Raw genomic sequence first — 24,615 nt, 5'->3', positions numbered from 1 at the left:
CTCCAATCCACTAATCCATACTGAGGTGTAATGTACAAGTCTGTACTGTACTGGTCTGATATACACAATGAATAGGGCCAGAAGGTCTTCCTGACTACGTTAAACTCTGGACCCTATATGGTCAGGAAAAACTCCTGGACCTCATCATACAACACCCTACCTTGAGGCTCTTTGTATTCCTCATATGTCAACCCCTCCTCGCTTTATAAGTGTGGTCTGTTCCTACCAGGTACAGAGAGAGGGTGTGGTCTGTTCCTACCAGGTACAGAGAGAGGGTGTGGTCTGTCCCTACCAGGTACAGAGAGAGGGTGTGGTCTGTCCCTACCAGGTACAGAGAGAGGGTGTGGTCTGTCCCTACCAGGTACAGAGAGAGGGTGTGGTCTGTTCCTACCAGGTACAGCGAGAGGGTGTGGCCTGTCCTACCAGGTACAGAGAGAGGGGGTGGCCTGTCCCTACCAGGTAGAGAGAGAGGGTGTGGTCTGTCCCTACCAGGTACAGAGAGAGGGTGTGGTCTGTCCCTACCAGGTACAGAGAGAGGGTGTGGCCTGTCCCTACCAGGTACAGAGAGAGGGTGTGGCCTGTCCCTACCAGGTACAGAGAGAGGGTGTGGCCTGTCCCTACCAGGTACAGAGAGAGGGTGTGGCCTGTCCCTACCAGGTACAGAGAGAGGGTGTGGCCTGTCCCTACCAGGTACAGAGAGAGGGTGTGGCCTGTCCCTACCAGGTACAGAGAGAGGGTGTGGTCTGTCCCTACCAGGTACAGAGAGAGGGTGTGGTCTGTCCCTACCAGGTACAGAGAGAGGGTGTGGCCTGTCCCTACCAGGTACAGAGAGAGGGTGTGGCCTGTCCCTACCAGGTACAGAGAGAGGGTGTGGCCTGTCCCTACCAGGTACAGAGAGAGGGTGTGGTCTGTTCCTACCAGGTACAGAGAGAGGGCGGTCTGTCCCTACCAGGTACAGAGAGAGGGTGCGGTCTGTTCCTAATAGGTACAGAGAGAGGGTGCGGTCTGTCCTACCAGGTACAGAGAGAGGGTGCGGCCTGTCCTACCAGGTACAGAGAGAGGGTGTGGCCTGTCCTACCAGGTAGAGAGAGAGGGTGTGGCCTGTTCCTACCAGGTACAGAGAGAGGGTGCGGTCTGTCCCTACCAGGTACAGAAAGAGGGTGCGGTCTGTCCCTACCAGGTACAGAGAGAGGGTGTGGTCTGCTTGGAGCCTCCAGTCAGTGAAGTGTAGTGCCAGACACTCCCTCCGTCTCTCCACGGTACGCCTCTGGATCTCCTCTCCCCTCTGCAGCTCCACCCTGTACTGCCCCACCTGCCTCTTCAGCTCAGACAAGCTGGGACAATATAGGACAAATGGGAATGGTTAACCATGGGTTAAATAAGGACGTTTGCAGAATGGTGTGCTTTTCCCTGGACATTGAACAGATAGATATCCATTAAATTCCTACAATATTGCTCGGTAACAATTTGTTTGGATAGTCCATCTGTAGATGCTCTACAGACAACCAGTAACATTTCAACTAACTATCTACTAACCCTAGTCCTGACCTTAACCATTATCCTAACCCTAAACCTAACCTTAACCCTTACCTTTATTCTAAACCTAACCCTAACTGTAACCTTAGCAAGCAGTTGCTTATCAACAGATAGTTTGTTGATAGTATGACCATTTGTAGAGCATCTACAGATGGACTATCCGGACTATCCAAATAAAGTGTGACCTATTGCTCTGCCCCTGATAGAACTGATGACATACTGTATATTTTGTTTTGGTTTCTTGTTGACGGAGGATACAGTAGGATACAGCCTTCATCAGTGGTGTAAAGTACTTAAGTAAAAATACTTTTAAATACTACTTAAGTCGTTTTTTGGGGGTATCTGTACTCTCTCTCTCTCGCTCCCTCTCTCTCTCTCTCAGGGGTGATGAATATATCCCACCGGCTGCCTGGTGCATGTAGCAGTTGCAGGGTGAGCTCCAGCCCCAGGCGGTACTGGGCTGCCTCTGCCTCTTCTCGGTCAGAAAGGAGGGGGATGGAATTGAGAGGGGGATGAAGAGAGGGGGAGGAGGAGGAGGACCTTTTCAAGCAATGGCCCAGATAAAGCAGGGGACTGAATGGAGATGAACCCACTTCAACCTCACCCCTCCTCCTTTCCCCTTCTTCTCCCTCTCCCTCAGTCTCTCCCCTCCGCTCTGCCTCTCTAAGGAGCTGCCCAACACATGGAACCAGAGACGGTAAGACCTTCTCCAGCAGGTAAATCCTGCAAAGACAGAGCAGAGCACACATTCATGAATAATACATGGTAGAGCTCATTTTCTTGCTAAATGATCTACATTAGATTGGGGAATGGGGAGGTGAATGTTCTAACCTAGAATCCATGGATTGTTCTCCATCCTGACTGAGCCAGTACTGGGTAAGAGGGTCAGTCAAGGTCCACGCCCCTTGGGTCAGTTGAACTTTGCGGACACACTCCCTGTGGGAGTCCAGTCTGCGTCCCAGCTCTGACCCTCGGCTGGTGATCTGTCTCTCCAGAATGCTCTCCCACCCCTCTCTGTCCTCCTGAGACCCTTTCATTTGTATCTCTCCTTTCCCTCCCCAGATAGAGAGAGGATAAAGTCTGCTGTAAAATGTCAAAATGAGGAGAAAACTAGGGCAACTGATCTGATTGGTGGGTATCTTTGCCTTGTAGGCAATTTTGCACTCATATTCATTTTCTCTGAGACAAGGTATTTAAGATAGGTATTTACGTTTTTTTAGATTGTTACAGATATGTATGTGCAATACAATATTCATATTCAACAAAAAAACTGAAAATTATGTCAAAAGATTAAATTATGCATAATAAACTACCCTAAGAAATATGATTAATATATGGAAAACACACAAATAACCCCCTGACCAAGACTAAAGTGTATTCATGTTTTCTGTTAGTTATCTTTTTCCTTTGCCTTCTGTATCAGACTCCTTGTTTACCTTTTCCCGTTCTACTTCTGTGCGAAACGGATTGACAACATTCCAATCCTCCCCTTTCTATCCCCTTGAGTACAATTCCCAAAGGATGGCAGCAATGCAGGCAGTCAATAAACAGCCCTGTGGAAATGAATCTCTGCACCTCAAATCTCGATCTACCCCTGTAACCAACAACACCCTCCCCAGTGTGTGTAGGGGTGGCGTCTGCTGGTTGCAAGGCACAGGTCTCTGTTTGATGGTCACTAAGGGAAGGAGAAAGATCAGATCTTGTTGTAAATGAGAGGACGCAAAGGGAGGGAGGGGCCACTGAAACATGACCTCATCGCTCAGCTCAGCTTCACTGCAGAGCAGTGTGTGTTTCATATGATAGGTTCCCTCCCTTTTATTTTGACAGTTAATTGGGAGGCCTTTTCACAATAGAGTCTACAATGGAGTCTACTTGGAAAATACATTGACGCCTTTATGTTCTTGTGTTTCCTTTTCCCATTTCTTCCCCTCGGTTGCGTACAAGAGGAAGTGCAGGCTAGAGCATGGTATGTGGTACGTGACAGAAGTCACATTTCCTTTTCAAACCAACATTCTTTAAAATGACCTGAAACTCTCTCTGCATAAAAGCTCCCTGAAAAGCTCTCTTTAAAAATCCTTCTGAAAGAGCTACAGTGCCTTCAGAAAAGTATTCATCCACGTTTTGTTGTGTTACAGCCTGAATTCAATGGGATAGATTTTTGTTTTCTCACCCATCTGCACACAATACCCCATAATAACAAAGTGAAAACAAGTATTCACACCCCCTTGCTATGACACAATTGAGCTCAGGTGCATCCAATTTCCTTTGATCATCCTTGAGACATCTCTACAACTTGATTGGAGTCCACCTGTGGCCAATTCAATTATTTGGACATGATTTTGAATGAACCACACCTCTCTATATAAGGTCTCACAGCTGACAGTGCATGTCAGAGGTGGGAGTTTTGGAGGAAAAGATGATGGAAGCTGATCTGGAACCTAATGGTGGTTGAGTCAAGGAGAATTGGAATATTGTCCAAAAGATTGTAAAACGGAGGAAAGTAGCATACAGTACTGAGAATGTCTTTTCTTTTCTTGTAGGATTACGGTTTATTCATGAGGAGCAGCTGATCGGATTACCAATCTTGAAGAATCCATTTTAGATATCCAAACTGGTGGAGAGAGTGCTGGGTAAAGTGAAAGCTGTGAGGATTAAGAGAGGCGGGTTTGTTTAGATCTTGTTGTACTTCTGAGGATCAGAAGGAAAGTGTGTTGCGTCTCACCCGAAAGTTTGACGTGTGTGTCTTCGGGAACAAGGCAGCCATCAAGGGGGTAATATCTGGCGTCTCGTGGGAAGTTCGATGTTTACAGAGATTAAAAATGTTCCTGGAGTGATTGATGCACGTCGGATGACTCGTGTGGTGAATAAAGAAAAAGTCTGTTCTTTAGTTTTGATATGGAGTCTCCCTACTCAAGTGCGGTTGGGGTATATAAACTACAGAGTCAGAGCATTTATCCCAAGACCAATCACGTTAAAGCTTTTGGACATGTTTCAAGTGTTTGCAGAAGGGAGAAGCTGAGATGTCCAAGTAGTAGAAATGTAATGTCATATATATATATATACAGTTGAAGTTGGAAGTTTACATACACCTTAGCCAAATACATTTAAACTCAGTTTTTCACAATTCCTGGCATTTAATCCTAGTAAAAATTCCCTGTTTTATGCCAGTTAGGATCACCACTTTATTTGAAGAATGTGAAATGTCAGAATAATAGAAGAGAGAATGATTTATTTCAGCTTTTATTTATTTCATCACTGATACAGACATACCCAAGACAATTCAAATCTGTAATCTCCGCCAAAGGTGCTTCTTCAAAGTTTTGACTAAGGGGTTGAAATATTTATGTAAATTATATATTTCTGTATTTCATTTTCAATAAATTTGCAAAAATGTCTAAAAACATGTTTTCACTTTGTCATCATCTGTGTAGAAAAATATATATTTAATCAATTTCGAATTAAGGCTGTAACACAACAAAAATCAAGAGGTATGAATACTTTTGGAATCACTAGTGTACATTTACACTACCCAGTGGGCACAGACGTCAGTTCGGTTAAAAGTGTGGTGAAAAAAATACTAAAATCCCTTGTTGATTACTTTTTTACAAATCCAATCAGTTTTCCACGTTGATTCAACGTCATCACATTGAGTGTATTGGTTGAAATTACGTTGAAACAACGTTGATTCAACCAGTTTGTTCCAGATGGTATTGCTTTTTCATATCCATTAGTGTTCACTCAGCTGCATATTGTTTAAACCATAGACTTATGTAATTAGCAATATTTGGTGCGAGGAGCCTCATGTCAAAACGTAATTTTCAAACGTGTAGGAACGCATTATTTTCTTCCACCCTTGCTTGATTGAGTCCAGCATGGTTTTGCTGCGTTCATAACAAGTGGGAAACTTGGAATATACTAGGTCTACTTGTAAACTGTGAGAATGTGTTTGTTGTGTGCATTCACATGCTTTGAACTCGACTGACAAATGTCAAACAAGTTGTGCCAACCATAAACTATTAGTACAGATATCATGCTTCCAAACAAATGCTGGTGTTAAAAAGGCACAATAATATATCGTTTTTATAAATTATGTTTTATTTCATTTCATTGCCGAAAATGCTGTTATCGAAGTAATTTCCTTAGTATGTGACGTCAGAGATCAGCACGTGGGAGAAATCGGAGTTCAGAGATGATTTCCCATTTGTAATTACGAGTTGGAGGGCCGTTCAATTGGATTTTCCCCAGTCGTATACTGGTAATTACGAATGTACGAGTTGTTATGAATGCAGCATTAGACAATGTCTTTTGACAGCTGGCAAGTGGATCGCATGCGCCAAAATACGCTGCTGAATGAATAGGAGGGAAATCACCAACGACCCAATAACCTCGGGCGCCTTGCATGTCATCTGCTCAAATTATGACCATCTCGCCGCCTCTGCTTTCTCTAACTAAGATATCTGTTTCCTGGACCTTGAATGGCGCTGGTCACCGTTCAGCGTTCGCCAACACCCAGCGTTAGCTCCAGTCCCTGCGTTTCGGTGAGTTGTCGAGCTTGGTCATCTGTCATAGCACGGGATTTAAGGCTCAATTCTAATGGTATTGTTTAGGGTGGCTATAGCTAGCTAACAAGTATGTTGTCCCATGCGGTAGTTAGCTAGGGGAAACACTTTTCACAGCACTTCGATACCGAAGTGACCTTTTCGTGGCAGGAGACTGAGGATAGGGTTAGGAAAAGGGTTAGGGTTAGCGGATATGGTCTCCTAACCTACCACGAAAAGCACTTTGTAGCTTAGTGGGGTGGAAAGGGCGTCCCAGCTATCTACACTAGCTGGTTATGCCCTGCTTTTTTTGTGTGCATGCGTTCCTAAGAAATTGTTAAACGGAAACGTGTTTTAGTTGTCTGCGTTGTGTATAAATATACACTTTTGACTTTTGCATGGACAAAGTTAAACTTTCCAGTGTCCAGGGAAGTCGTCGCTTAGCTACCACAGTCAATGGCTGGCTGGCCAGCTAGCCAGTGAAGTTTCTCAACTTGTAGCTAGCTAGTTAGCTAGGTATAGTGACTGTTTGCAATGCAAATGATTCCAGTGCATCTCTGACCTGTTTATCCCCAAGTAAATTATATAAATGGTCTAAAAGAACTCAAATAAGCCAACTCATCATAGCTTAGCTATCTGTCAGTGTCAATCTTTGTTGGCGAGTTTACGAGGCATAGCTAGCTGATCATAAATGTTGCACTCAGTCACTGCCATAAATGTATGTACTGTATAGACAGTGGTGCAAAGTAGGTTTTTGGGGGTATCTGTACTTTTACTATTTATATTTGACTTTTACTTCACTATATTCATAAATTAAAAAATCTACTTTTTACTCCATACATTTTCTCTGACACCCAAATGTACTCTGCGTTTTGAATGGCTAACAGGACAGGAAAATGATCAAATTCATGCACTTATCAAGAGAACATCCCTGGTCATCCCTATTGCCTCTGATCTGGCGGACTCACTAAACACATGCTTTGTTTCTAAATGATGTCTGAGTGTTGCAGTGTGCTCCTGGCTATCTGTAAATAAATTAAAAAACAAGAACATTGTGCTGTCTGGTTTGCTTATGTAATGATTCATAATTTTAATACTTATATTTTAGTAATTACACTTACTTTTGATACTTAAGTTTATTTAAAACCAAATACTTTTACTCAAATAGTATTTTACAGGTTAACTTTTTCTATTAAGGTATCTTTTACTGTTACTCAAGTATGCCATTTGGGTACTTTTTTTCATACATTTTATTACAACAGACCTAGCCAAAACAATGTCATCGACTCTCACAACAGTTCCAAATCAACTAGGCTCAAGTTATTCTGTTAACGTTTTGCATGAAAACCGGGTTAGTATGACATGGCTGTCCAACTACATTTTATGACCCGCACTGAGGATGAATCCATATGACATATCGAGGGTTGCCTGGCTGGCTGAAATGCCAGTGGATGATTCCACATAAGGGTTGTAGCTAGACAGCCTAGCCCAGGGGTAGGCAACCCTGTTCGTGGAGTGCCTGACCAACAGCGCTAATGGATCAGTTCTGTGATTGCTTAAATTCAACAGCCCTATCCAGCCCTATATTGTTTGCGTCCCAAATTATACTTTATTCCCTTTTGGTCAAAAGTAGTGGACTATAAAGGGATGAGGGTGCTATTTGGGACGTATCCATTGAGGGCAGTCTGAGGTCTGTTGGCTAGAGAAAGTAAAATACTTGCTGCTTTGCTGTGACATCTCTCATTGCGAGTTGTCAATGCCTGAATCACATTAGGCCAGTATAAATGGGAAAGAGGAATGTGAGAGATTAACTATGTTTCTCTCAAACAGCCATGAAAACAATTAAAGCAAAGGTCAACACAAATGATGTGTTAAGGGCTCCAGAGTCTCCTATAAGTGTTCAATTGGGTTGAAATCTGGTGGCTGAGACACACACCCTTTAAACCCCCAACAACAACAACTGCTGATGATGACGATTTAAGGTAGTTGCCCCCTCCCCCGCAGGGCCTCCTGAGTGGCGCAGCGGTCTAAGGCACTGCATCGCACTAGAGATCCGTGTTCGACCTCTGCCTCGACCGGGAAACCCATGAGTCGGCACACAATTGCCCAGCGCCATCCGGGTTAGGAAAGGGTTTGGCTGGCTGGAATGTCCTTGTCCCATCGCGCTCTAGCGACTCCTTGTGGCGGCCGGGCGCATGCACTCTGACTTCCGTCGCCAGCTGTACGGTGTTTCCTCCGACATATTGGTGCGGCTGGCTTCGGGTTCAGCGAGCAGTGTGTCAAGCGGTGCGGCTTGTAGTGATGCCAACTTAGCAATTTTGCTGCTAGATGTAGCAAATTTTCAGACTACTCTGGCAACTTTTTTTTTTTCAAACAGCACCTAGCAACAAATTTGGCTACTTTTAAATATTTATTTGGAACTTTTAGCTTTTGAAAAGTGACTCAAACGCTAAAATGCACTCATTTTCCCTCTAAATGACACAAAAATGATTTTCTCTGTCACACACTCAGTCACAACACACGTGCCTGGCTGCAAAAGTGCATTGTGAGTGACGTTAGCAGCAGGCGTTCAGCTCGTGCGCAGGCCAGCAGCAATTTCAGCAAATTGCAAATCATTGTTGGCTGACTGCAGTAGTATGCGTTCGAGACGAACCCAATGAATATAGATGGTCACAAATGTTTGATCTTAACAGAAATTACATCAATCAACATTTCTCAATCAAAATGATAATAAACAAACAAATCTAAACTAACATGTCAAATCATATTTTTCGCTGAGATGGCAAGTCATTTTGAGTAACGTTATTGTGTATTCTACATAATGACAGTTTTACTTAATGACGTCATCACGCAATAACATCACAACGTCATTTAGCAACAAATCAACTTACCCTGAAAATTAGTTGGCAACACTGGCGGCTTGGCAGGGTCGTGTTTCGGCGGACGCATGGCTCTCGATGGGACAAGACTGTAACTACCAATTTGGATATCATGAAAAAGGGGTCAAGGTATCCCCCCGCACCTCTCTGATTCACAGGGGTTGGGTTAAATGCGGAACACACGTTTCAGTTGAATGCATTCAGTTCTGCATCTGACAAGGTATCCCCTTTTCCCTATCCCTATGCTCCTTTGAGACCCCTCTTTCAAAGTCACAGATCTCTTCTAGCCATGCTAGCCAAAATAATATTTATTTCTACATGACCCTAAGCATGATAGGGAGGTTTTAATTGCTTAATTAACTCAGGAACCACACCTGTGTGGATGCTAGAGGTCGACCGATTATGATTATGATCAATAAAATCAATTTAGCCTCAAATAAATGAAACATGTTCAATTTGGTTTAAATAATGCAAAAACAAAGTGTTGGAGAAGAAAGTAAAAGTGCAATATGTGCCATGTAAGAAAGCTAATGTTTATGTTCCTTGCTCAGAACATGAGAACATGTGAAAGCTGGTGGTTCCTTTTAACACGAGTCTTCAATATTCCCAGGTAAAAAGTTTTAGGTTGTAGTAGTTATAGGACTATTTCTCTCTATACCATTTGTATTTCATATACCTTTGACTATTGGATGTTCTAAGGTACTTTAGTATTGCCAGCCTAATTTCGGGAGTTGATAGGCTTTAAACAGTTAAACAGCGCAATGCTTGAAGCACAGCAAAGAGCTGCTGGCAAATGCAGGAAAGTGCTGTATGAATGAATGCTTACGAGCCTGCTGCTGTCTACCACCGCTCAGTCAGACTGCTCTATCAAATCATAGACTTAATTATAATATAACTCTGTTAGGTTCTTATTTTTCAGAATAAATAACCCATGGACACTAGAGAAGCTTTAACCAAGTTTAATTTTTCCCAAAGGTTCTGTACAGCTGTAATCAGACAGCAAAACATCACTGTTATATACCTCCTACTTAAGACACTCCCTCCCTCCAATCCTTAGTTTATGGTTTAACAGGAAAAGAGTAACAAGATCCCAAACCGGTATTACTCCCTTCAGGTGATCAGTACTCACCTCCTGACCTCAACCCATCCATCTAATCCACAGATGTCCATCTGTCTTTCCTGTATGAACACTGTGCTCTGCTCCTGTCCCCCAACACATTCCACAGCGATCTGTCCTTCTACAGAGAACCCTTAACTTTCTCCTTTTGATTATATCTATCATTTATTTAATATCTTAATGTTCAAAATGTCGAACCCAACAACACACAGAAATACGAGCCTTAGGTCATTAATATGGTCAAATCCGGAAACTATCATTTTGAAAACAAAACGTTAATTCTTTCAGTGAAATACGGAACCGTTCCGTATTTTATCTAACGGGTGGCATCCCTAAGTCTAAATATTGCTGTTACATTGCACAACCTTCAATGTTATGTCATAATTATGTACAATTCTGGCAAATTAATTACGGTCTTTGTTAGGAATAAATGGACTTCACACAGTTCGCAACGAGCCAGGCGGCCCAAACTGCTGCATATACCCTGACTCTGCTTGCGCAGAACGCAAGAGAAGTGACACAATTTCCCTAGTTAAAATAAATTCATGTTAGCAGGCAATATTAACTAAATATGCAGGTTTAAAAATATATACTTGTGTTTTGATTTTAAGAAAGGCATTGATGTTTATGGTTAGGTACACATTGGTGCAACGACAGTGCTTTTGTCGCGAATGTGCTTAAATCACCCGTTTGGGGAAGTAGGCTGTGATTCAATGATCAATTAACAGGCACCGCATCGATTATATGCAATGCAGGACAAGCTAGATAAACTAGTAATATCATCAACCATGTGTAGTTTGATTGTTTTTTATAAGATAAGTTTAATGCTAGCTAGCATCTTCGCTCCTTGCTGCACTCGCATAACAGGTAGTCTCCTCGTGGAGTGCAATGTAATCGGCCATAATCGGTGTCCAAAAATGCCGATTACCGATTGTTATGAAAACTTGAAATCGGCCCTAATTAATCTGCCATTCCGATTAATCGATCGACCTCTAGTGGACGCACCTGCTTTCAATATACTTTGCATCCCTCATTTACTCAAGCGTTTCCTTTATTTTGAGGGCACCAGCTGCCTGTCAAGTGATGTATGAGAGGCACCCATGTGAGGCTCTTCTCCTGAGAAAGAGCCTCCTCAGCTATGTTCTACTGGCAGGCCATTACCACAGCAAGATGCCATGCAGGTCAGGGTTATTATGGCTAGCATCCTTGGAACGATGGATGGTCATGATTACGAAGCATTATAGTTGACTGCCTTTGCTGTGTGTGGAGTGGATATAGTGCTATCATATCCTTTAGCTCCATGTGTCTTATATCCCATTGGATACTGATGCTCCAACTTGAAGTGCATTTTTTTTTTTAGAAAAGATGTTAACACCATACAAAGATAGGGGTGACAGATGGAAGATTTATGCGTAACACTGACTATTGTTTTAAGCAAGTATCAGCTCATACTGAAGCGTCTCGCCTATTAATTAAGCCTACTCTGTATTCTGAACATCGAATCAGAGAGAAGGATTGCTGGACGGGGGAATCTTCCTAGTAGCACACTAAATACTCCCCTCTCATTGGCTCGACGCAATCCCCTGTAGCTCCTTCCTCCATGTGGTGGCATGGTGACCATGGAGACGGGCCTGTACATAGTATTACATGTATGGTGACTTAACCACAGGGAGAGGAGGAAGCTTGTGGGTCTCTCCTCCACTTTGCCACTTAAACACCTCCCTATAGCAGCCTATTGGCCTCTGTTGCTTTTGCCATTGAAAAGACAGTGGGTGAAGTGTTTTGGAAAGTTTGTCTCGTTGAAGGGATGGGTGGCTCCCTCGAGTCAAGGTTCTCCTGTGTCACCATGTTTCTTAAATGCATTTCTCAAATGTCATATGCCTGGCTGTGACAGCAGCTGATTTACATCACCTGATGTGTGAGGGTTTATGTCCAGGCCAAGGCTTTTTGATTTGCGCGTGTTTTCTCTTGTTTGTGTGCCATGGTCGTGCACACAAGCCCAACAAGCAGAACTCTTTACATAGATTAGGCCTAATTGTAAGCATTTTTGTATTCTTGAGTATAGGTCTGGGCTCTGTCTGGGGTTTTGTTTGTGTGTGTGCTCTTCTCAATGAAGATACATTGGCTGGATCACTTCATCCCATCATGTACATCGTGTGTCTGCATAGGACATGGTGAATGTAGCCAGTGTGTGGTGCATTGGGCTTAATTAACCCAGTTCAGTATCTCTCTATGTGACTGGGCAGAGGCGGGTGGGATCTGCTAGGGCTGCCTTGTCCAGGATTGACAGCCTGATCGCTGGGAGAAAGTTCCCTGAGTTTGGAGATTACTGGAGCAGAACAGGCTGGGATTAGGGTCTGCCTGCCTGTCTGTCTGAGCAGGGACAACAGACTGCCGGGCCTGGGTGGAGAGAGGGGGACGCTTCAAAACAGGCTAGCAGCCATTTCAACCCTTATCTATTCTGCCTTGTTCTGGGTTTAGTGAAATATCACAATGGCCAACCCCATGACATGAATTCATTATCCTCTTTAAAATAAGGTTAATTCGCTCTTCCTCGGTGCCCGATGCAAACCGTGTTGCAAAATCTCCCTTGAATAGATAGCTATACACTTATGTCTAACAAGCCCAAATATGGACACCTTGTTTTGACTGGGTGTGGAATTCTTGTTCAAAAGGTCTGGCAGCATCACACCGCCTAATATTGCTGTAGTAGGAATCTGTTTGGCTCATTGTTAGTCATGAGACACTTGACTTGATTCATACTTGATTTGATTCATATGCTTATCTCCTTGTTCAGGCTGGTTATTGTGAACAAGCAACCTTGTCTATTCATGTGACCGCAGCTGTTTGTCTGTATAATGTGTCATTACTATAGTCCGTTTATGGTTACATTAGTGTGTATGTGCATGTTGGTTTCTGACTGGTTCTCTGCTCTCTCCCCAGGAGGCAGACAGTGGTGAGGATGATCGTCGCTCCCAGCCCCGGAGGTAAGGCTAGACCATTACCAGTTAGCAGTAAAACAAAGTATTGTAATCGAACAACTATGAAGTATTTTTGGGCATTGCACTGACAACCTTCCAGGCCCCGCTGAATTTCTCAATTATTGTTGTGTTCAGTGCCTGAATCAGCTGAGACAAACGTCTGTCGTTGGACCTTTGGAAGCTCAGCTGTACTTCTAGCTGCTGTCCACCAGGGAGAGTGCGTTGACAAGAGTTTATTTGCTGTGTTGGCCATTGGGTTGATATCAATACTGTCTCTTGGGTCAACTCAGCTCACATACTGCTGCAGAGTCAACTGACTCTCATTTAGTCTCAGACCCAGGCAGCAAAATGACCGACAGAGGGGTCGCAAGCAAACACAGGAACATTATAATGGCTGCACATTGCCAGTTAGGCCTGGGCATTTATAAAAAACACACGCACGCACACACACACCCGTGCACAAAACAAGAGTGACTACATATCTCCTTTCAATTTACAGTATATCACACAATATATTTTCAAATATCTTGAAAGACATTTCTATCAACATGTAGACTTGCTCTTGACTAGCATCGTTGTCTGAATGTTTATTCACACTTAGTTTTAGGTCATTACAGGAGAAGGGTAGAAAAGGACTAATGGTTGCCATTTTGCATCTTCAAAACACTAGGCTAACTATTTTGCATTTCCAAAATAGCCTATTTACGTATTTGGGTTGGTTTGTAGTACTCGTGTATGACTACTCCAGTTGTGTACTCCTGATCTATTTGCATGGTTGTATCTGTTATCTGTGTTACCTGCCGCTTGACGTCAGTGTGTGTGTTTTATAGAAGGACAAGACGTCACTGTTGTTGTTGTTTCACTTGTCTTGGCAGTTGGGTTTATCAGTGTGGATCTCTTGGATTAATGCCTATTCATACAGGACATACTAATAGTTATAGGTTATTATGGGTTAGCCTATAGGTTAATAGGCTAGTCTATATGCCATGGATCATCAACTAGAATCAGCTGCGGGACAAAATTTTTTTTTTCTGGGGTGGATGGTAGGGGGGCCATAACATAATTTGTAGACTGCAAATTGACCGCAAGAAGCCAAAACAGATATGTTTGACTAAAACATAATCATTTAAAACCTTGCTTACATTTGTATGCGATCACGTGTCTCCCTATTATGCGTGGAAGTACTTGGGAACAGATTTCTTCAATTAAAATCACTCATACATTTTTTGTTTTATGTCCAACAATGAAAATTCCACAGAAAAAAAGTGTGTATATACAGTAGCAGTCAAAAGTCTGGACACACCTGCTCATTCAAGGGTTTTTCTTTATTTTTACAATTTTCTACATTTAATAATAAAATAACACATGGAATCATGTAGTAACCAAAAAAGTGTTAAACAAATGAAAATATATTTGAGATTCTTCAGAGAAGCCACCTTTTGCCTTGACAGTTTTGCACACACTTGGCATTCTCAACCAGCTTCATGAGGTAGTCACCTGGAATGCTTTCCCAACAGTCTTGAAGGAGTTCCCACATATGCTGAGCACTTGTTGGCTGCTTTTCCTTCACTCTGCGGTCCAACTCATCCCCCAACCATCTCAATTGGGTTTGAGATTGAGGTTGGGTGATTGTGGAGGCCAGGTCATCTGATTCAGCACACCATTGCTCTACTTCTTGGTCAAATAGCCCTTACACAGCCTGGCGGTGTGTTTTGGGGCATTGTCCTGTTGAAAAACATGATAGTCCCACTAAGCGCAAACCAGATGTGATGGCGTATCGCTGTAGAATGCTGTGGTAGCGACGCTAGTTAAGTGTGCCTTGAATTCTAAATAAATCAGTGTCCCCAGCAAAGCACACCATCACACCTCCTCCTCCATGCTTCACGGTAGGAACCACACATGCGGAGATCATCCGTTCACCTACTCTGATTCTCACAAAGACACGGTGGTTGGAACCAAAAATCTCAAATTTGAACTCGTCAGATCAAAGGACCTAATTGTATTTTTTATTTATACAGTGGGGCAAAAAAGTATTTAGTCAGCCACCAATTGTGCAAGTTCTCCCACTTAAAAAGATGAGAGGCCTGTAATTTTCATCATAGGTACACTTCAACTATGACAGACAAAATGAGAAAAATAAATCCAGAAAATCACATTGTAGGATTTTTAATGAATTTGTTTGCAAATTATGGTGGAAAAATAAGTATTTGGTCAATAACAAAAGTTATCTCAATACTTTGTTATATACCCTTTGTTGGCAATGACAGAGGTCAAACGTTTTCTGTAAGTCTTCACAAGGTTTTCACACACTGTTGCTGGTATTTTGGCCCATTCCTCCATGCAGATCTCCTCTAGAGCAGTGATGTTTTGGGGCTGTTGCTGGGCAACACGGACTTTCAACTCCCTCCAAAGATTTTCTATGGGGTTGAGATCTGGAGACTGACTAGGCCACTCCAGGACCTTGAAATGCTTCTTACGAAGCCACTCCTTCGTTGCCCGGGCGGTGTGTTTGGGATCATTGTCATGCTGTAAGACCCAGCCACGTTTCATCTTCAATGCCCTTGCTGATGGTAGGCTTTGTTACTTTGGTCTCGGCTCTCTGCAGGTCATTCACTAGGTCCCCCCGTGTGGTTCTGGGATTTTTGCTCACCGTTCTTGTGATCATTTTGACCCCACGGGGTGAGATCTTGCGTGGAGCCCCAGATCGAGGGAGATTATCAGTGGTCTTGTATGTCTTCCATTTCCTAATAATTGCTCCCACAGTTGATTTCTTCAAACCAAGCTGCTTACCTATTGCAGATTCAGTCTTCCCAGCCTGGTGCAGGTCTACAATTTTGTTTCTGGTGTCCTTTGACAGCTCTTTGGTCTTGGCCATAATGGAGTTTGGAGTGTGACTGTTTGAGGTTGTGGACAGGTGTCTTTTATACTGATAACAAGTTCAAACAGGTGCCATTAATACAGGTAACGAGTGGAGGACAGATGAGCCTCTTAAAGAAGAAGAAGAAGTACAGGTCTGTGAGAGCCAGAAATCTTGCTTGTTTGTAGGTGACCAAATACTTATTTTCCACCATAATTTGCAAATAAATTCATAAAAATCCTACAATGTGATTTTCTGGATTTATTTTTCTCATTTTGTCTGTCATAGTTAAAGTGTACCTATGATGAAAATTACAGGCCTCTCATCTTTTTAAGTGGGAGAACTTGCACAATTGGTGGCTGACTAAATACTTTTTTGCCCCACTGTATATGTATACACACACACACAGTACCAGTCAAAGGTTTGGACACACCTACTCATTCCAAGGTTTTTATTTAAATGTTTTTCTGGTGACCGTGTCGGGCTAGTTGACCAAGAAGGAGAGTGATGGAATGGTTGGTGAATGCCAGTTGTTGAACCCTGCTGTAGGGTGTTAGGACCTGGCTGTAGTACACATGGAACTGATAAACAAGGGCGTGTGTTTTTCTGAGTTTGAGTATCACTTCCCCTTGGCTTTGCCTAATGTCAAGTATTGTTCTTCTCAGTAGCATTTCACCTGAACTCTCCATCATAGGACCTTCATGTCAGGGTAATGATATAACGTAGCGTTACTTGATGACCGAGCTGATTGTGACAAGCCTAAATGTACACAGCTATGGCAGACACCATTATTTTGGTAAGCTAGTTGGCTTGCATCAAAACAGCACTATAAAGTCTGTTGTACTAACTTCTTATAGGCCTATTCAGCTATCATGGCTGTTTTATGTTCTGTTCCCTTGTGTTACTGTTATGACTGTGTGGCGTTAGTGTTATGACTGTTAGTGTTATGACATGACTGTGTGGCGTTATGACTGTTGTGTTAGTGTTATGACATGACTGTGTGGTGTTCTGACTGTTGTGTTAGTGTTATGACATGACTGTGTGGTGTTCTGACTGTTGTGTTAGTGTTATGACATGACTGTGGTGTTATGACTGTTGTGTTAGTGTTATGACATGACTGTGTTGAACTAACCCTTGTAATGTAGGGTATTTTCTGTACATTGATTTAACTTGACTTCTGGTCAGGATTTAGTCTATTGAATTTTGCTAATGCAAGGTAGGAGTCAGAGTTCTCCATACCAGTACAGTTGGTGATAGTTTGCAAACACTGGGTCCACCACTGCAAACTGTTTGGCTTCATGCTCAGAAGGAGCCAACATGACATGATGTGCATTTGGCCAGCACAACCCCATAACAGAACATTTGAATGTCCATTATGTGTTGCACTGACTTCACCATTTAACTCCAATGCTGCAGGACATGTGGGCTCAATGACCTATTAGGTAATACTATGGTGATGGTGAGGTCATCCCCCCGCCCATTCAATGTCTTCAGATCTTGGACTATTTTGTCATTTGGATCCCTCTTTTGTCAATTACTCCCCCCCCCCATCTGCTTCTCACCCAACTGGTTATGTAACAAGAAGCCCGAATGAACTGTGTATTACATACACCACATAAGGATTCCAGTACTAGATATACATTGCATCTAGTTGGATATCAGAAAGCAACGTTTGAGGGTGAAGGTTGTGCAGTACTCCATGTTCAATGTTTTGCTCAGTCCGTACCAGTTATGGTAAGAGTGCTATTGTCATCTCGTCTGTGCCGCACGCACACACACACACACACACACACAAGAAAGACACGACAGCTGTTGTTCCCACGGCTCTGATTGAAGTGTAACATACTGTAATACATTCATCTGTGCTCTGGCTTTGCGACGTGTATGCACTGCAAGGAATGTCAAGGACAGCATACTTTCTAGTACAGGCATACTTGATTGTCGTTCATAGTAAGGCGAGGGCTGTTGGGCTGCAGGGGGAGAAGGGAGAGGCAAAAGGATGTTCAGGGTCTTTTCTGTGACCTTGTCTATTCATTGTTTTCAGTAGGCATTTCCTTTCAACTGCTTACTTCAACATGGCTCTGGTAAGATTTGAGTTGGTAGACACACACACACACACACACACACACTGATGTGCAGGGCCGTGCACAGACTTTTTCAGGGGGCAAAAATACACAAAGCCTTTTAAAAGGTGTATACAATCGAGCACACATCCATACAATCTCCATAGACAAACATTGGCAGTAGAATGGCCTTACTGAAGAGTTTCGTGACTTTCAACGTGGCACCGTCATAGGATACCACCTTTCCAACAAGTCAGTTCATCAAGTTTCTGCCATGCTAGAGCTGCCCCGGTCAACCGTAAGTGCTGTTATTGGGAAATGGAAACGTCTAGGAGCAACTGGCTCAAACAGCTCAGCCGCGAAGTGGTAGGCCACACAAGCTCACAGAACGGGACTGGTTGCAACACTCACTACAGAGTTCCAAACTGCCTCTGGAAGCAACGTCAACACAAGAACTGTTAGTCAGGAGCTTCATAAAATGGGTTTCCATGGCCGAGCAGCCGCGCACAAGCCTAAGATCACCATGCGCAATGCCAAGCGTCGGCTGGAGTGGTGTAAAGCTTGCAGCCATTGGACTCTGGAGCAGTGGAAATGCGTTCTCAGGAGTGATGAATCACGCTTCACCATAAGGCAGTCCGACGGAGGAATCTGGGTTTGGCGGATGCCAGGAGAACGCTACCTGCCCCAATGCATAGTGCCATCTGTAAAGTTTGGTGGAGGAAGAATAATGGTCTGGGGTTGTTTTTCATTGTTTGGGCTAGGCCCCTTAGTTCCAGTGAAGGGAAGTCTTAACGTTACAGCATAGTGACATTCTAGACGATTCTGTGCTTCCCACATTGTGGCAACACTTTGGGGAAGGCCCTTTCCTGTTTCAGCATGACAATGCCCCTGTGCACAAAGCGAGGTACATACAGAAATACTTTGTCGAGATCGGTGTGGAAGAACTTGACTGGCCTACACAGAGCCCTGACCTCAACCCCATCGAACACTTTTGTGATGAATTGGTACACTGACTGCGAGCCAGGCCAAATTGCCCGACCTCACTAATGCTCTTGTGGCTGAATGGAAGCCAAGTCCCCACAACAATGTTCCAACATCTAGTGGAAAGCCTTCCCAGAAGAGGGGAGGTTGTAATAGCAGCAAAGGGGAACCAACTCCATATTAATGCCCATCGTTTTGGAATGAGATGTTAGCCGAGCACGCGTCCACATTTTTGGTCATGTAGTTAGTGCCTCCTAAAGATGTGATTGACATCTTGAAAAGAGGGTGGGCTATCAGCTGATAATCTGCAAGTTGGCTAGCTCAATTTATTTTACTGATTTGTAATTTATTTTCAATGCTCGTATCAAATAACTATACAATATGTTATTCATAACCTTACAAAATGTGGAAAAAGTTGAGGGGTCTGAATACTTTCCGAAGGCACTGTATGATGGTTAGCTAGAGTCTAGACTACCTGTGTTGCTGCTGCAGACTGAAGAAGGGATGGGTCGGAGGGTCATTGATGCAGCCAATCCTAGTGTCAAATGTTGTGCTTCTGTGGCAGTACTGCTGATATTTTAAACTAGGTAGCTAGCTACACACACACTCGATCGGGGACCATATCCCAAGCCATGCATGTTTGAATAATGGGTGTGCACAATCCCAGTACGGGGCAGACTTGGAAACCGGTACAACCGGGCGTGCGCCACCTTCGTACAGGACAGACCAACAGGTGCAACCAACGGACGCGGTAGGGAACTTGACGACACAAATTTGTATAAAAAAATTATAGAAATTACCACCATCCAAAAGGGCACTTGGCGAGTGGGAGGTGTACAGGTTGACTCCATCTGTGTATTTGCCTACTGCTGCGTCTCTGATGTGACTGTCAGCAGGTTATTCTGGATTTGAGTTACCCTGTGCTCAGTGTTCACAAATTCCCATTACCGGTTGCGGGAAGGAAAGAAAATGGCAGCTGTGCAAGCCGACTCAAACCCCTGGCCTGGAGTCATCGTCTTTCATTGCAGCGTGTTTTCTCACACCTGTCTGTCAAGGGGAACACCTCTCCTGGCTACCAGCACTACCCTTCTAACCTCAGCTGACAACCTTCCTGATCATATCACTGTTTTCCTCCTAATTCCTGGGACCTTCTGTGTCTCGTTTTTTAGCCCTTAGGTTCCAAGGTGCTCAGATCACAACTAAATAGGCGACGTGGTAGGTTAAATAAACTTTAGCTTGCCCTGTGGTTGGCCTTGTAGCGTTCATGTCCAGGTCTGTTACTAGTGCTGCAGTTAGTGTAGGCTATGTGTTCTGGCTGGTCTCATTTCAGACCCCCTACTCCTCCAACTAGCTCCAGTGCAGCAGGCCAATAGGAAACAGCTGCTCACTTTGTAGTGGAGAGCAGGATGTTAAGGGGTAACTTGGGGTACACAGAGACCCAGTGGCTGACTGCTGCCTGCAACACTTTGACCCTTTTTTCCTGCTAACTCTCATTCATAGAGCGACACGAGCCATTGCTCAATCGGACCCACATGTTGCCACCCCGTATGTCGGACCCTATTGCCAGAGTCAAAACAAAACAATGATTTAGTAGTGGTCTAGCCTATTAAGAGGTCCAAAACATTCTGTGCCACATAACTAGCACAGATGGTGTTTTGATGTGTGTTGGTTGGTTGAACGTTTCCTGCTATGATGACCCAATGGGTGACCGGCTAAACCTCATAACCGGAGAGGAGGCAGACTGGAATGGAGGAGACCATGTGACGATGCCCTGTAACCGAAGACACCCAGGTATGTGTGAGTTTCTACGTCTCCTTCCCCGTCATGTTATTTGGAGTGCACGAGAGGAGTCAAGTGTTACACACACGCTTTGTAAACACTGAGTGTAGCCATGTCCCACGCTGTCGCGGCCAGCCTTCTCATCTTTGGCCACTTAAGTTGTATAACTTTAGGAGGGCAACTTGCGTAGTAGCTGCCTGTTTGTGTGTCCCGGCAGCCTGTGTTATGTAGTGACTTGGGTAATGGTGGACCGTGGGGACTGGAAACATCAATGGAGTGTTTTGACTAAGAGCCCTCTGATTTGAGCCCCTGTCGTCAGGTGTAATTGTCCTCTGGCGTCTGACCTCTTCTACTCCAAGCCTCAGGCAGCACTACATTTGCATAATACAGCCTATAGACCTAGCTCCCATGGGGAGCATGTGAAACCACACTGGCCGCCACCATTTGCAGCTTTCCAATATGAGTGAGACCAAATGACCAGACAGACTATGGCCTGTTTTATAAGGTGGACATTTTAGCAATGTAGGCCTAGCCTATACAATGTTTTGTTTTGGCTCAACAGACCAGGAAGGAAGTAAAGGACAGAGGAAGAGCTGTGTTCTCAGAACCGTCATGTTTGTTGTGTACACGCATTACCGCTTTCATTCTTTATCCAAGGCCAGGTCGTGTTAAGTGAAATTCCAGGACTGGCTTATATTCGTTCGGAGACGAGGGACAATGGGGAGCAGGAAGAGGAGACTGGGCTGTTGACTTTGTAGGGACTCATTGTAGAGCAGACCTTAAATACTGTACAGTTGCCTGCCTTTGTACAGTACTAGTACAAAGACTTAAACACACTAAAATAGCTTCCATAGAGTCTGCTTTGTCACCTGGCTCTTGTGATCAGTGGTGAAGATCGGTACTCGCACTTGAGGTCTGTACTCCAATTTTAACTTATCCCATTGACATTAATCCAATGATGTATGCAAAAGTCCAAGTTGCACCCTCATCTCAAGTCTGAAATCGGCACAAACTAAGTCGAATTAAGAAAAACAAGTAGACTCCTCATGTACTCTTTCTTCCTTGCCGCCTCCTCAAAACACATTGGAGGAGAAGGTCCTAGAGGAGGAATCTGACTTTCTCCACAATGCGTTTTGAAAAGGAAGCGGGGAGAGAGGACGGAAGGAAACACAATCGAGATTCATCTATTGTAGCCGAGTGGAGCCCAAATCCATGTGAATGATCTCACCCCCAGTGGAGTAGTAAACACGGTTCCCTCGTGTAGCCTATTTACACTGCTTCATAGACCTCTCCCTTTCCTATTTAAACACTGTATATCGCTTGCCAGTCTGATCCAGATAACAGGCCAACACATGAGTCTGGCTTTAGATAAACATTACAAAATAGTTGTTTTGTATAACACTGGGGCAGTTAACTTACAGGTGTGGTGCCAAATGGTTGATGGCCCTTTTCTACTGAGATGCACCCCGTGGACAATGTCTATAACACAGGTTTATTACATAGACTTTGGTTTGTCTGGAGCTGCCAGGTAGAAGTTTTGTGCACTTGTATCCTTACCGACACTGGGAGTGCCTGGTTTTCCTCTCATGTGGCCCCTTTGTGTTAACGTCACTGTCTCCTGGTCAGTGTGCGAATGAGCTCCCACTCCATGAACCATATGAGCTCCCACTCCATGAACCATATGAGCTCCCACTCCATGAACCATATGAGCTCCCACTCCATGAACCATATGAGCTCCCACTCCATGAACCATATGATATAGTTCACCTTCTTATATCTGATCAGAATGGCAAAGGTACAGCTCATTTTGCAGTCTGTTCCCAAATCCAATTTACTCCATTATTCAGCTGTGTTATTTGAGACTTTGTCAAGTTGCTGTCTGGGTGTACTCAGTAAGGCAAAGCAGTGTGCACGAGCACAGTTCCAAGGAGTCAGTTGTTGGTAAACACACCGCTGTCACAGAACGTGTGGTTGCAATAGGTATGTACAGCTCTGCCAAAGAATGATGGAACTGCTTGAGTAAATGAGGGATACAATGTATTTTGTAAACCGGTGCTTCCATACATAGTGTGGTTCCTGAGTTGATTAAGCAATTAACATCCCATCATGCTTAGGGTCATGTATAAAAATGTTGGGCAGGCCAATATATTGGCTACTAAGCATGAAAACGATGTAAACCATATGCCATGGCCACCTGTCACCAGATCTCAACCCATTTTTACACTTATGGGAGATTCTGGAGCTTTCCACCACCATCAACAAAATACCAAATTATGGAGTTTCTTGGGTAAGAATGTGTCTCATCCCTCCAATAGAGTTCCAGACACATGTCAAATATATGCCAAGGTGCATTGACGCGGTTTTGGCTCATGGTGGCCAAACGCCCTATTAAGACACTTTGTTGGTGTTTCCTTGATTTTGCATTTACCTGTGTGTTCCATCTGTACTTTTTACTTCAACACCTCCCTGCACTTGTCAGTCATCACATTATATGGCTGTGTCTTGCGCTTCCACAACCTTATCGCTGAAGGCGTGCCCAATCTGTTGTGCCTCATTGTCGCTCTCCCCTCGTCTTTCAATTGGGACATTCTAAAAATATGTCAGCAACTCCTCCCTCTCACGAGTTGAGTTTGTAGCTCCTGCCGGTGTCCCGTTTACAAGTTTAAAGTTTTTACTGTAGGACGGACACGAGTGCTCTTCATAGACAAATATTGATTATAGGTCGTTCGAAAGATCCTACCGCAAGAATAACTCCGTACGGTGTTACAGAATTTGGAACAGTCTTGCAATTAGAGGATACTGTACTTAATACACAGTAAAAAAAAAAAAATGTTTTAATAATTGTATGATAGGCTTAACGTTTTTATTTTACTAACAGTTTATTTTCCAGCTGCCTATTTTATAATGCCGCGAATGAGATAGGTCGACAAAACATACTGTCGAATATATATATCGGATTCGTTGTACTAATAAGTGTTGACAATGGTCGGAGTGGAGTGAGCCTTTTCGAGGATATTTGGCGCTATCGGTCTGCTGTTCGGTGGTCCGGTCATGACTCTCGGTAGTGTCTCCAGTACCGGGAGCTCGGCGGAGGGCTGCTTCTGCTCCTGCTGCGGAGAGAAGATGATGCCCTACTTCTCCGACAACGGAGTTGTGTCTCAGAACCAGATCAACCAACTGTGAGTTGTACATTTTTGTTACGAATATTTTTGTGTTTAAAATTAGGAACATTCTCCACTGGATTAATTTCCCAATGTAGTGGACATGCGGTATGTATGCATACATTTACGATTTATTTACTTTAGCTCAGTTGTCAATAGTCTGACGTTGCAACATTATTGTGTAGGAATCTGACACATTTCTAATAAAGTTGTGACAGTCCATCCTGACTACATGTAATTCCCGACAGTGACGTAACAGGATGTAAGTAATCTTGACAGCTTCCTCTCCTGGTTGAGAAATAATGGCACAATGGGTTCTCCTTGATCATTGCGTGGCGTGAGAGACTCATCTACCTGGCTGTCTCCAAACTGGTCTGACTAATTCTGTCGGTCAGATATCCATATAAAGCAACAGTCTGCTCTATGAACTAATGCCAGAGAATCAGCCTGCCAGTCTCACTTGACCCCCTCCCTCCTGTCAGTTGCATAGCTCTCTTCTGTGTCCTCCAAGCCTCTAAACTGGCTTCTCCAGGTGTATGGCAGTCCCTTTTTAATTTTGCCCTTCTTTAATAGCACATAGACAAATATTAAATCAAATTGATTTATAGCTTTTTTTGAATAATATTTTGGCTGATGTGTTTTCTGATTTGTTGTATTATGTCTCCTAAGAAAATATTCTATACCCCGTCCATCCATGTTTTTGAGTTGAGGCTCTGCGCTCTG

The 24,615-nt window shown here is 43.6% G+C and overlaps 1 protein-coding gene across 2 annotated transcripts in view; it reads left to right on the top strand.

The window, feature by feature from the left end:
- The first annotated feature begins 5,901 nt into the window (after window positions 1-5,901).
- The window catches only part of LOC120018344 (protein phosphatase Slingshot homolog 2-like), a 40,105-nt gene continuing 21,391 nt past the window's right edge, over window positions 5,902-24,615 (top strand). The window contains exons 1-2 of one of the 2 annotated variants that reach the window (XM_038961487.1): window positions 5,902-6,074; window positions 13,014-13,057. In XM_038961487.1, the coding sequence (XP_038817415.1) occupies window positions 6,012-6,074; window positions 13,014-13,057 (107 nt within the window). In that variant the 5' untranslated portion in view covers window positions 5,902-6,011. Of the gene's footprint in view, window positions 6,075-13,013; window positions 13,058-23,366; window positions 23,911-24,615 lie in introns of those variants that run through there. The other variant, XM_038961486.1, reaches the window with a different exon arrangement.

Source organism: Salvelinus namaycush, chromosome 23 (genome assembly GCF_016432855.1).
Source record: "Salvelinus namaycush isolate Seneca chromosome 23, SaNama_1.0, whole genome shotgun sequence".
Taxonomy (NCBI): domain Eukaryota; kingdom Metazoa; phylum Chordata; class Actinopteri; order Salmoniformes; family Salmonidae; genus Salvelinus; species Salvelinus namaycush.
Note: the sequence above shows the minus strand (reverse complement) of the source record. Positions and strands in the feature narration are given on the sequence as shown.